The sequence below is a fragment of the Centruroides vittatus genome, unplaced genomic scaffold, assembly GCF_030686945.1.
Source record: "Centruroides vittatus isolate TY-2023 unplaced genomic scaffold, ASM3068694v2 contig_634, whole genome shotgun sequence".
NCBI lineage: Eukaryota > Metazoa > Arthropoda > Arachnida > Scorpiones > Buthidae > Centruroides > Centruroides vittatus.
Window position 1 is genome coordinate 165,697 of NW_027122389.1, and position 15,033 is coordinate 180,729.

Consider the following 15,033-nt stretch of genomic DNA (forward strand, 5'->3'; position numbering starts at 1 on the left):
TACCCAAATGTAGTAGATAGGATATGCATCAGGTAGGAAATGGTATTTTCCATCAGGTAAAGTTTTAATCTTACAAATTTCACAAAACGTAATTAATATTATTATTAATGCAGCTTATTACCAGTTACAGTAAATTAAACAGAAACAAAAATAAATATAAACCTGAAAAATACATTTATTTATTCATAATTATATTTACATGAAAAAATTCGCCTGTAAACACTAGATAATGAAAATTTTCTTTACCTCCATGACCTCTCACACAAGCCACTGTCAACCAAGCGAGTCCGACGGTCCAAGCAAATGGAGCAATGCATTGAAAGGCGATGATTATGTTTTCGTTGGCCAAAATATTTTTCTTGTAACTACGAACTCCAAAAATTGATAATGTCATTAAAACAATGCATCCGGTCCAACAAAGTAGAAGGGTAATCTAAGAATTCAAACGTAAAATTTTTAATAAACGGACTACAAAAAAAGTTTAATTTAAAATTATTTCACAATACTTTCTCTAAATTGAAAATAAATGTTTAGAAATTTAAAAAGAGAACGTCTTAAATGAAAATTATGATATTTACTAACATCACGAGTAACAGTCCTGTCAACAACAATGTATTTTTTGTTGCAGCTTCACTTAATTAAATATTAAATATTCAATGAATGTGAATCTAATTATGCCATGAATTATTTTACGATGGTTAATTTTATTCGTAAGATATCGCTATTCGTTATAGGAAATGTGTAAGTGTTGAAGTTGATTACGTGGATAAGATGTCATATTCACAAAACAATAAAAAGTACAAGTTTCTCTCGTATATCACGGTAGTTATGTTCCGAGAAAAGCCCTATTATGCGAGTCCGTCATATACGACACTAAGGAAGACTGCAAAAACAGTTTATGCTCCAAAATCTAATGAAAGTATACAATTTTTTTTTGTTCCAAAAAGAAATATGTTTACTACAGTAATCGGTAATTCATTTCTAATCAATAATGAACTAACAGTCACAATTGAAAGTATTGTATTACGCATTTATATTAATTTTAGTTAAACAAGGGCATTTTCTTTTTACAAAGTATCGTGATTATCTGAGCTTGTTCAGTCAAGTACCGAGAATTTTTTTTTATAAAATTTGTGTTGGAATACCGAAGTTTTCGAGTTGGAACAGTTCGAGTACCGAGATACCGTTGTATTTCGTTCGTTATTTTTACGAACAATTACTTACCTGCAGTTTTAAAAAAGTTTAATGACACTTAACCGTTAACGCGTGAGGTGAAAAAAAATACATAACCCGTGAGGTGGGGTCACTGTGATTCCTGAACTTTTGTTACAATTTGTGTAATTCAGAAAAGGAAGATAAGGAAAAATATAATCAAAAAATACTTTTTACACTTTATTTAACACACCAGAAATATAAAATAAAATTTTTAATAATCAATTATAATTTTAAAAAAATCTTTGAACTTTTAGAGTACTAGTAACACTTTAAAATGTTTGGCGCTTAATTAATTAAAAATATTAAATAAGGTATACTAAATACAAAGATTAATCTATAAAATCTAAACACTGTGACTCACTTAGTGGGTAAAGTCTAAAAGCAACAACAATACCAGCTGATTGATAAAAAAGCAAAGACAAAAGATGAATAATTGTATTATTAGTTTTCATTAATGTAATCCTGACAAAAATGTACTTACTTTCATACTTACTTTATGCCATTTAGAACTGCTTCTAGCTTAGATTTGCAAACCTAAACTACATTTTTATAAATGTTGTATATTTGAACTAAACAGTGAGCATCGAAATTAAAGAAAAGATTATCTATTGAGAAAACAGCTTCGGAAGTTGGTGTAGGAGGTTTCAGTATGTTGGCAATAAAAAATAGTAAGCTACCACGTCCGCAAAATTTGAGACCCGGAAAAAAGAGTATATTCAGTATCAAATAGAAAGGTACCGTGTACGTTTGATAACAATGGACAGGTTAACTTGCCATTACAGATGAAGACAAAATTGAAACATGACATAAGAGTAGTCAGGAATTCTACAACTATTCACAAAGGCCTTAAACATAACGACTTCAAAGCTACAGTTAAGACTACAAAGTCTAAACTTACCAATTCACATAACTCGAAACGTCTTGATTTTACGAAAAGTTACAAAAACTTCACCTTTGAAAATTGGAAGAGGAGTGTATAGTCAGATGACACAAATCATAATAGGATACGTTCAGATAGACAAAATGGGTGTAGACCATATTGATGAAGTTTAAAATTAAGCTAGACCTACCAATAATATTGAAATTTGGTAGGGGTAGCTTTATTATCCTAACTGTTAATACCAATTTTGCAGTGGCGTGCCGTGACATTTGATAATAGGGGAGTTGTGTTTCTGTGAGAAGCCGACTTCCGGGGGCAATCAGTTAAATGCGCGTCAGTGATGGCCTAGGGTCCATTCGTACTGTACGTGCGTGGTGGCAGAAGAGACGTATCTGACAAAAACCGAAAAAAAGAAACATATACGATGTACAAAGTAGTTTGCTTTAGGACAACCAGCCGTTCGGACATCCTGGGCGTCGATGTGGTTCTTTCATGGTCGATCGAAGGTGGCTTCGGGAAAGTGGCGTTAACAAGTCTGTAGGGCACGGAGAGACTTCTTCTGTTTGCGTCGGGGACACGGTCCAAGTCCGAAGTGGCACGGGTTACGGGTTGGCACAATAGACGAGAAACTGTTTTTTTTGCGCGTTGGCGCGCGGCGTTTCGGTTATTCGGAACGTTAACCGAGTGCCGGGTGTCTTCGATTGTCAGAGATTATATCAATCTCCGTTCTCTCTTTCATCCATTTTGATTGGTCGTTCTCCCTCACTCACGCCTCCAGACTGGTCGATCCCTCGATACTGAACGTAACGAGACTCTTACCTGGAGCGCGAGAGAAGTCAAAATCGAAGACCAATTCGATCTTCCACCGATCATAGGACGACTTCCTTCCGCGATTTATGGTTTCTGCCTGGCAGTTTAATATAAACAATGGGTGTCCGACTACAAACGACTTTTTCCTGTGTTTTTTTAAACTAATAAATTTTTTCTTGATTAACCGTTTTTTCGCGTCATTCGTGACGGGTCAGACCTGTCCGGTACATGACATTTCCATAAAAGTTTTAAACAGATACGGGAAATGAGAAAAATAAACAATTTATGTATTATAGTTTTAAAATACAAATAATACATACATAATGAAATTGATACGATACAAACAATGATAGAAAAACTAATTTTTTATTTTTTATAAACTAACTCTATTCGGCGACTTTTTTTCGCAAAGTTGTTAATTACTTTATCATAAAAGTCGCCGGTCGTCGACTTCATCAACGTATTTGAAAGCTCTTTTTCTATCTAAAGCAACGTTAGCGACTACAATCTTCCTTTGACCGAGTGTTCCTGGCCAATGTATGAATTTGCTTCGTGGTCGAAAAACTGCGCTCAGCAGACCCACGGGTAGATGGTAACGAAAAAATTAATGATATTACATGATATAATTCTTTTACTACGTCGTTGTTCGGATCGATATTAAATGTGAAAATTCGAACCGCCGGAACCAAGCCGTTAATAATAAAAGTATTTTATTGCTTGGCTCCCACGGAGAAAATATGAATCAGGAGGAACAAGAGTCGAAAAACGGGGGTTGGCGAAACGGAATAACGTGACCGAGAGAATAAAAGGGCGACGAGGGAAGACAGGGGGGCCGGTTACGTTCTGTCAATTTGACTGTGTGTTCGCGCAATATCGAGGGAAACCGCCCGAAATCGACGGAATACGTTGACTACGAGGACCGACCCGGATCACGAGGTATGACCCGAATTTATGTACACTCTCCCTTCGCGGATGCGGAAAGAGGCGACCGTCGCGCGCCTCTTCTGTAATTATATCGTTAGCTTAAATAAATTTTTGTTGTTGTTATTATCCGTTGGCTATGTCTTTTATTCGGGTATCGTCACCGCCGCTCTATCGTCGGACCTATCCACTTCCTCCACTCGCCTAAAAACGCGTAACGCGTAACCTTTCAGAATTGCCATCTTGACGTGGGCAGGTTTCACGGACCTGTTAGCCGACAAAAAGGAGAAACGAGGCTCTGTCCGCCTCCCAGCACCCACATAAATATAATATGTTTTATGTTTTACAGTTACTTGTCAATAAGGCCTATAGACCGGACACGAATATAAATATTGCGATTCACTATGTAATTTAGATAAATTAAAAAATTACCTATTAAATTTACTTAATTTAAAGAATTAAAACACGCTTGGAAAAACTGTTTTTCATAGTATTAAAATTATTAACATTTAAAAGTGATAAAAACTCTAAAGATTTTATGTCTGAAAATCTGTCAATATAATTATAGTATAATTAAAAATAAATTATAATCAAATATAACTTTGCAAAACAACGTACATAAAAATAACATTGAATACTCTATACTTTTTAAATCTTAAATAATTCACTTAGTCAGATTATTCCCTACCCACTGGCTAAGGGATAGAATTGTTGGAAGCGTTAGGACTGTTTTACGCTATGACCGACCGGTCAGACATGACCGATCCTATAATCGGACTGACTAGTAATAAAAGCATTCACGTGTGTAGCTTTTACCAACTAAACCCGGTAAGGATGGTGCTCTGTAAAGCTCATGCACCAATGTCCTCTGGCTGCATTACACCATTCAGTTATTTTCGCCGTGGAAGCTGTCTCGTATGCGCTTCCGTTTCGCCACTGATATTCGAATGTACTGTACAATAGCAATCTTATCGTTATTTTCACATGTAGTATAGAAATTTGTAATAAGATACGTCATGCGGTTATAATAAAATATTAATTTTAATTAATTCAAAGTACGTTAAAATATGATAATTTATATTATAAAAACTACAAGGGAAAGTCATTGGAAGGTGGAAGCGCCGCTTCCACCGCTTCCAATGACAGAACTCCACTGCTATTTTGAGCCCGGAATGCTGTGTTTTGTACTTAATAATATGTACAGTGTTATTTACACTTACAAGTTAGATGGTATCGTTGCAATCTGTTGACTATTAGCGCATAAACAGCTCTTTCATTTATCAGAAAAATAACTCAATGACTTAAAACACATATCGTGAGGGCAATGGCATGTCTTCGGGATTAATATATTAATTTGCTAGGCTGGCGTTATCAGTCGTCCCTATTTCGACAAATTAAATGCATCTACTAATATTCTTCTTAAACGTCGCTTATCTCACGATGTTGCCGTGTCCGAAAGCTTTTGCCAATTACGGGACGTGTGCAGGTTGAGTGAAAGAAAATAACATTGCACGATTGCGGAAAATTTATTACAGTATTTTTATGAACAATCGCATTACAAATGTCTTACTGGCAAAAAGAGACTACACAGGTATCCCGCAAATGAGATATATAGTTTGTTTACATCAAAATCCTTCCAAATACATCGTTACAGTACATTGTACGCTGCTATTATCAACAATATAATTACGTTGTTTAAGTAATTCTAACATTAATTATTCCCTTATGTGTATTTTGCATATTAGGCCTACGTATTTGGAATTTTGTTTTTTGCTAAACGATTTTTGGAACATTTTGCAGTTCTTTCTGTTTTTTTCTGAATTCTTTGGAGTAAATTTGACGCTTACTCTACTCCAGTAAACGCAGTATTTATTCCATTTAATATATTACATTTTATATTACTTTTTCATTAATAATATTAAATATTCGTTTGAACATAAGAAATAATTATAACATATTTCATTAAAAATTTTAAATCTAGTAATCGTATAGATATAGATATTCCCAAACCTAAGATATTTTACGAATTACGAATATTATTTATTTTTTCGTAACGTTTTCGAAAAGATCAACCTCAGTGTTTTCGAAAAATACTTAAATAAAAAATTTAAAATAGTAGACACAAATTGAACAACATTTTAAAACATCGGCTACGAGTTGCTTAACTTTCTAGGCAACATTGAATGGCTCCATCTCTTATGATATTTTATTAAAACACTATTTATATTTTTAACTACTGTATTATAAAATGGCAGAAAGCTTAATTTTCAAAACAGGCATGGATTTTATAAAAAAATTGTAAATCCTAATAACAAGTAAAATTTGTCAATAAGTTTGATCTTACTCGAGATACACACAACACTCTTTATTCCACCTCGACTTTTAATCAGCAAATTGTAATACGATTAATCTCCATAATAAAGAAACGCTCACGCCAAATCTTAAAAATATTCGACAAAAAGTACGGGAATTATTAAGCTTCAAGAAATTAAACAAAATCGCGCTACACACACATATACACAATAATGTTTATTAACACAGTAAAAGCTCCACTGAAATTTTTCCATTTTTTTCAGTTTCTAGGATGTCCTATCTCCAAAATATAAGAATCTCGGGAAAAAATCATTTTTGACCGATCGCCACACCTTTTCTCTGTGATATATAACAGCCGAATCTAAAAATATCTGGGGGGCGTTATTTTACGCCAACAAAACAATGGAGAAAAAGTTTAGAATATATAATAAAACCTCGCTAACGTAAGATGAACTTTATGAATTCAAAGCAGACTATAGATTTACAAGCACAATATACAATGTTTTTTGCATAAGTCTCATTAAGTCGAAATTGTAGAAACCGAAAACTATATTCCGGCTTACCCTCACACTTGAATAAGTCCGTGATCTTACCTTATATCCACGCACTTATATTTTATTTGAAGGTAGAAGATTAAGATAAATAAACACTATGGCTCTCCGCCGAACACAGCAATACTCATAATATCTTTTCTCTCATTCTTTTATTGGTAAACTATGTTACCGAATGGAGGAAGTAGGGTGCCAGTGATAAGACAATCAACAACGACAAAAACTGAATACAATTTACTAATCGTTTGTAAATATATTCTTGAGAATAAACTCGATAACGTTAAATTTACCAAATCGTAATGATTTCAGAAAATTAATTTCTTTAACTCGAAAATCTTTAATTCCAAATCGAGATATTTCCCATTAATCTTCGTCTTAGAAAAGGTTTACTTTTTTTGGCAACAATTTATAAAAATTGTAGACTTATAAATTCTCACTGTTTTCTTACATTCGTGAACGAAGATAGATACATGAATGTCGAGACCATATATGAAAACCTTGGATAAGGTGGAGTTCGGATATAGTTATTCCTAATCGATAAACTATATCCGAACTTCCTATGCAAATCAGAAATCACGTTATTTATATTCAAAATTTCTCTCGAAAGACGTTAGATAAATGACCGGTACAAATATATTATTAAAGAAAAAATGCAATGTACGGAGGCAAACCACGACTAATCTCAGGTTGAACTACATAAATTAAATTAAATACATTTAAAAAGTATAATTGAAAAGTGCAGCCGGAATCATGACCAAGTCACAAAAAAATAACTACTCGTATATATATGTGTGAGTGCATATATAATAATAATAATAATAATAAAAATAATAATAATACATATAATAACACATATATCACTCTACAGAAGGCCACTATATTGAATACATGTAATATTGTGAGAAAATTCCTGAATACAGACACACACACTGATACACTTTAATTTATGTTTTGGTTACTATGCCTTGACTTTGGTCCGGCATAGTACTTAGCCACCGGTGTTAACCGAGTATATCTAACTTAACCCAACATAATAATAATAATAACAGCCCTCAACAGATGTGAAAAACTAACCCAGCCTTGGTGTTTCTGTAGCAATGCATCCACAGACCACGAAGGCTAGAAAACCACGCTAACAAATGAAATGGATAACAGAAATAAACAACTTTATCATCCGTACTTATTACACCATCACAAAACTCGAAACAAACACGACAGCATACAGACAACAACTACACCATAAATTCACACAACAATATCCTCACCTCACTGTCACTGAACAAAGAATTGTTGATCAAATAAGAACAATTATACACAACAACCTTATTCCACAAACAACACTTGAACTTATTAAACAACAGGTTGCTGATCAAATACATCAACAGACAGAAACATCTAACATTAATGAAGATCATGTAATCTGTCAGGATAATCCAGCAACAAGCATTGATAATAACACACATACAACAATTACCACTAATGATACTACAGACACTTCCTCATCCATCACTGATAACATAGACATAGATTTAGTTAATACGCTCTCACTTATATTTCAGGAAACACTCACTAAATATACAGGCACAAATCCCACACAACGACCACGAATTCCAAAAATCAACACGTCAAAGGAACTAGGAAAAACACTAAATTACGTAAACACTTACTTACTACCACACTACATTCATTCAATTTCTACACTCGCTTATACTTTGTATAAATACAAAATCCTCAGGAATGATAAAGATGTTATAAAGGCAGAAGAGAAAGCAGGAGTTTATAAAATTCCGTATGAAAACATGCAATTGGGCGTTAAAAAAGATTACATCGGAGTAACCACTAGAAGTTTAGGAATTAGAATCAAGGAGCATGGTTATGATATCAGAAAGGGGTCTAATGCAACAGTTTTGTCCCAAATGGCGCAAGCGCCAGGAGCTACGGTCAAATGGAATCAGGCGGCCATCATAAATCCTTTATCGTCTCCATCATTAGCCTTGACAGCGGAAAAGTTGCAGATTTTTAGAAGTAGATTACAAGAAGGCTGTCTTAATGCGAGGGACGCAGATAGTCTTCCCTCTGCATGGAAGTTTATGGTTAAGAAGTTTAATAAGGGCTCTAACCAATCAATATAGTGGTTTTATTGTATGTCTTAGAAATTTGCATTTATTAATGCTTACGTATTCATTTGTTACATTTTTATATATTTTTTGTTATTTTTTGCTTTATGTTAGTTATTCAATATTTTATTTTGATTGTACCTTATTTAATTTTGAATTTGAATTTTTGTATTCCATGGATGGAATTTTAATTTCAAATGTATTCCAAGCCTGAAGATGGCCTGTGAATCAGGCTGAAAACGTTTGCGTGTTTGTTGCAAATAAATATATTTTTCTCGGCAAGTGTAAGGTGTTAAGTACGTATATCTATAATGATTTGCTGAGTGCTTTATAATATTACAAATACAGTCACTGCGAAAGTTTTTTTACAAGAAACAAGAAACATCACAATTACATAAAGCAGTAACTCTAGCAGATTGAAATAACACACCATTAAACTAACACTCACATCATATGGACACAACACAACATATAAAAGGAATAGACACCATTAAGCAATCGTGGGCTCGAAAAGCACTCCATGACAGGCATTCTTACGACCTGGCCCAGGATTTTGTTGACAAAACTGCGTCAAACAGCTGGTTAGCTCGGGGATGCCTCTTTGGGGAGACGGAAGGATTCATGATCGCCATACAGGATCAGGTCATAAATACTAAAAACTACAGAAAACACATACTCAAAGATGCAACACTCACAAATGACACGTGCAGAAAATGTCACATCATGCCAGAAACTATACAACACATCATTTCTGGTTGCAAGCTCTTGGCACAGACAGATTACTTACACGGTCATAATCAAGTAGAAAATATAGTACACCAAGAGCTTGTAAAGAAACACAAATTAGTAGACATCCACGAACCATACTACAAATACATTCCACAGACAGTATTGGAAAACAACACGCACAAAATGTACTACGACAGAGCCATAATCACAGATAAAACAATTTACCACAACAGACCAGACATCACACTCATTGACAAACACAATAGAATCACATACATTATAGACATATCCATTCCAAACACTCACAATATACAAAACGCATGCACTGAAAAAATTAGCAAGTACACAAAACTCGCCCAGGAAATAAGGCATCTGTGGAGGATGGATAGGGTGCTTATTGTACCTGTTGTACTCTTTTCTACAGGTGTCATACCACACACACTACACAAAAGCCGGGGCACATTACAATTGAATAGAAACACATACATCACACTACAGAAGGCCACTATATTGAATACATGTCATATTGTGAGAAAATTCCTGAATACAGACACACACACTGATACACTTTTTTAATTTCTGTTTTGGTTACTATGCCCTGACTTTGGTTTGGCATAGTACACAGCCACCGGTGTTAACCGTGTATATCTCACTTAACTAAAAATAAATAATATAAAAAAAAAATAAAATTAGTATACTTTTCCAAATGTCACCTGTTTCTTCTTCCTTAATATATCACCAATTAAAGCTCCAAGACAATAAGAACCAAGATGGGAATAATACGGTTTAAAATAATTATAAGCAATATATTTATAGGTTTTCCTAGAAAATAAATAGAAATATCAATCAATTTATTTGACTAATAATCATTCAATATCAAATGACAAAGAAGTTAAATGTTCATACTCAGCAGCCGCAGGTATTACAATCATCGCGTAATATCTGTTTGAAACTACGTCAACTATATACATGATAATCCCTGTTAACATTAGTACAATTATGCCGAGTCTTCGAAATCTTGGCCATCTGCAAAATCATATTCAATACATAGTAAAGATATTGAAAATATCAATCCTCCGTTAAATAACAATATTTAAGATATTTGTAAATACTGAAAGAATAATGTATCCCTATCTAACGCCATTTTGACAAATCTTAAGGGTTGCATTCGAAATTCTCTACTTTCTAAATCTATTGCAAATCTACTTTGGTGTGATATTTAGTAACAAGCTAAAAACAATTCTGTAAAAAAATTAGTATCAAACCTTACCACCATTGTGCTTTTGGCGCTGCAAGCAACAAACATTCTATACGAGCCGAAAACTCATGCTATACACAGGCGGTAACGCTGCAAAAGACACTTTTCAATTTTTAAACGTCCGTGTTTAACAACTCCCCAACGATAGTGCCTGCGAGTAGAGCTCGAGATGTCGTCCCTCGTTTTTAAAATTAATATTCCCGTTTTTTTGGTTTCGGATTTGTTTTTTTCTTCGTGTAGTCAAGTGTTTTTTTTGTGATTTATGTCTATAACAATAACTTCAATAAAGTATTTTCTGAAGACTGCAGGTATGTATGATTTATCGTACTATCCTGCGCTGTGAACGGACAAATTATCGTTAGATTATCGAAACTGAAATTAAATTAACGATAAAAGATCTTAACCCTAACATCAATATGGTCTCCATTCTGAAGATGGATAGCTTAAAGGAGGTGAATAATGTGTTTAATGACCGAACCTAATTTATCTGCGATGCGTATTACGTTCAATTTGGTAGTGGGTTTCAAGATGCCAAATTTTGCAACTCGACTTCGAAAAATTTTACTTATCGAGTATTAAAAAAACCGAAAATTACACGAATTAAGAACCGGAAACCTAAAAATGTAAGCGACTTTGGGGATTACACTCTGTAAAATCTAACACATCTAAGAAAATCCATTTCAGACCATTACGAGATAATTCGATACGTGTTGAAAAGGCTGAGTTAAGTACATTTAAAAAAATCAATATTCCTGCAATTATTGCCTAGCATCATTCGTACCCAAACATGTTCCGTTGGCTATTCGCCAGAAGCTTCAGGACGAGTTATATAGATGAAGTGCTCAAAAAATTTTCTTGATCTACACAGCTGATCCAGAATGAGATCTTCTTATCGTGCCAATTTTAAACAGAAAAGGAACAATTAGAAAAGATCTCTGGCGATTACAAAAATATTATGACTAAAGCCGTGCGATTAGTTTTTGATTTTATACGGATTATAAGCGTCAGTTTAAACTTCATCTGCAAAGCTGCATGTTTTCTAAATTTGACTTAGTCCAGGCTTAGCATCTGCTTACAGCGGATGACGAAACGGCAATAGTACAAACAATATTTGCCAATCGTGATGGTTTTAACATTTATTGCTTTCCTAGCATTGATTTTTATTAGCTTTTTTGGAAACATCTGTAACGCCGTGTAACTATAATAGAGATGAGCCCGTGTTCTCGAATAAGATTAGAGCCCAACGTGAAACAGAAAAGAATAGAATCAAATGTGAAATAGTGAACTACTAGATCAAAAAGGGAGGAGAGTGGAAAGACACATTTCCTGCCAGCACTAAAGATACAGAAAATCCTAAAACTGGGCTGTAGTATAGTCAGCATTAAAGTCGGTGTTCGTGGACACCGCCTCACATTTCTGCGGTTGTTATTTTTTTTATTTGAATAATTTTCGGTTTGTCCTATTTGCATATAGTTAGCGAATACATTTTGAAACTCTGTACAGATGCATTTCACAAAAACTAAGCAAGCTGTAGTGTCACGGTCATAGATGATCTTTAGTTAATAACCAATAGAGATAATTTCATTTGGAACAAACTCTTAAAGAATTCGAAACCTTTAGTAAGCTTATCTAATCGATTTAGCATTGTACGATGGGACCAGCGTTGCCAAATTTAGCTGAACGTAGCCAAATTTGAATAGCCTATTTTTAATTTGCGTAAAAAAATATCATTTGCGCATTCGCTACTTTTTGGGCTACATTAATTTGACTTGGCTACATTTTTGGCTTCTTATTATTTATAAATACATTATATATAACAACAACTAACCCGTTACATATAAAGATCAACTACTGCCGAATTATCGGGCTAGCAAATGGCTATAGTAATATTAATAATTAAAGTTAATTTGCTACTAGAGTTAGGCGTTAGGCACCATCTCTTGCTAAATTTAATAATTAGAATTTTAATTAAATAATTTAAATAAATTTAGGCCTAACTGGAAGAAAAGAATCGGCCCGAAGCAGGATTCGAACCCGCAACTTCTGCTATCCGTGCAGACACGTTACCAGTTACGCTATTCGGACCTTCGCTTCGATCTTTCCTTCCAGTTTATATAAGATTACTGTACCACCATCGACGGCCATTACAATTAATGTGTCCCCAGCTGGCATTGTAATGGCCGTCGATGGTGGTACGGTAATATCAACTGGAAGGGAAGATCGGAGCGAAGGTCCGAATAGCGTAACTGGTAACGTGTCTGCACGGATAGCAGAAGTTGCGAGTTCGAATCCTGCTTCGGGCCGATTCTTTTCTTCCAGTTAGGCCTAAATTTATTTAAATTATTTAATTAAAATTCTAATTATTAAATTTAGCAAGAGATGGCGCCTAACGCCTAACTCTAGTAGCAAATTAACTTTAATTATTAATATTACTATAGCCATTTGCTAGCCCGATAATTCGGCAGTTGTTGATCTCTATAAATACATTATTTGAATAAAAATTCACTTTAAAACGGTGTTTCATTATTTTTTTTTATTAATTAAAGACCCAAATAAAACAAATATTTGTGTTTATCAAATAAATTTTTGTTTGTCTCCTGTATAATAAATGAATTTATCTATTTGTAAGTGAAAGTTAAAAGTGTCTGTAAAAGAAATTTTTAAAATATTCTTTTTCGTGAGAAAGTTTTAATAATTATTACTATAATACAAACACGTTAATCCATAAATTATAAAAGTAGGAAAAATAATATTAATTTTTCTAAAGTTATTTAATTTGAAAGTTGGCTGAGATTTGTTTATCAAACTAATACAGTAGATCATCGATTATCCGAAACCCGATCAACCGTCACATCAATTAACCGACCGCGTTCTAGTCGGCAAATTCGAATGTCTGCTAGTGATGTGACACTACAATATTTGTCTATGTATTGGCTACTTTAATGTTAGTTTTGTTAAATTTTTGCGTGTCTTAGCTGGAAACACTGGCTCGACCATAAAAGGGAAGCCAGGATTTAAACCAAGCTTAATTTTCTTTTTTTTTTATTTTTGTAATTATTTTGTGCAATATACAAAAATAATTTGACTGTTACTTTAAAAAAAATTGTTAGGCTTAACATCGATAAAAGTTCAACGCGAAGTAGGTTAACAGAGATATACTAATATGCTTATTACATGGGATACACTATAATAATAATGTATTTTTTCCTACTTTTCGGTTATCCGATTGACCTCGGTCCTTAATTGAGTCGAACAATCGATGCTGCACTGTACATGCATTTTGGATACATCAATAAAATTCATCAATTTGGTTTTTGTTCTTCTGTTTTAAAAGATGATCTAGAAACGATTTTCAGTTTTCCTTACGCAATTTTCGATGATAAACTTAATATCTGTTTTTAATATCTTAATTTGTTTTTGTAGTCTACTTTCTGTACGGGATGTAAAAATTCTTTATGTATTATATATTTGAGCATCAAACACAAGACCGTGTTATTTATTAAACACTTGGCACTTTTCCACTTCTATTAGTTGATTTTAACCTGTGATTTGTTTTTTACTAGAGATTCTTTCCATGCGCTAATCTCCATGTTGGGCGGATACTGAAATCGTTTTACTAATTTCTCATGTTTATTGGCTTCGTAATCGCTTAAATTTATAATCGGGTCGATTCTTTTGTTTGAGTATTTCGAATTTTTGTCGTTTGATTTTTTAAAATTGCGCTTTAATTCTCTAAGCTTTATATATTTATACTTTATGGCTGATCTTAGTATTTTCAAATTAAAATAGTTCCTATCCCTTGTCGGGATTGCTTTAGCGATGGACTTAGGAAGGGAAAGTGTTTTAAGTGTTCTCTTTTCCCTTAGATGTGTTTTTCAGTAGTTTATATCGATAATTATTTTATTTATTAATCTCACCTTGCGTCCTGTCGATGTGCGTAGTATCCATTTTGTTAAGCTGTACGTGTGAATTTTCTATTTCTCGATGGAATTTGCCGTTTCTATGACAAAAATTTTTATAATTTAAGTATTCTTGAAACCGTGTTTTCTTATATGTTGAGCATCAAACACAAGACCGTGTTATTTATTAAACACTTGGCACTTTTCCACTTCTATTAGTTGATTTTAACCTGTGATTTGTTTTTTACTAGAGATTCTTTCCATGCGCTAATCTCCATGTTGGGCGGATACTGAAATCGTTTTACTAATTTCTCATGTTTATTGGCTTCGTAATCGCTTA

At 33.6% G+C, this 15,033-nt stretch overlaps 1 protein-coding gene across 1 annotated transcript in view; it reads right to left on the reverse strand.

Moving 5' to 3' along the window:
- Positions 1-251: 251 nt before the first annotated feature.
- The window catches only part of LOC136979745 (nose resistant to fluoxetine protein 6-like), a 125,437-nt gene continuing 110,655 nt past the window's right edge, over positions 252-15,033 (reverse strand). The window contains exon 16 of the mRNA XM_067275768.1: positions 252-433. Coding sequence (XP_067131869.1) covers positions 366-433 — 68 coding nt within the window. The 3' untranslated portion in view covers positions 252-365. The remainder of the gene's footprint in view (positions 434-15,033) is intronic.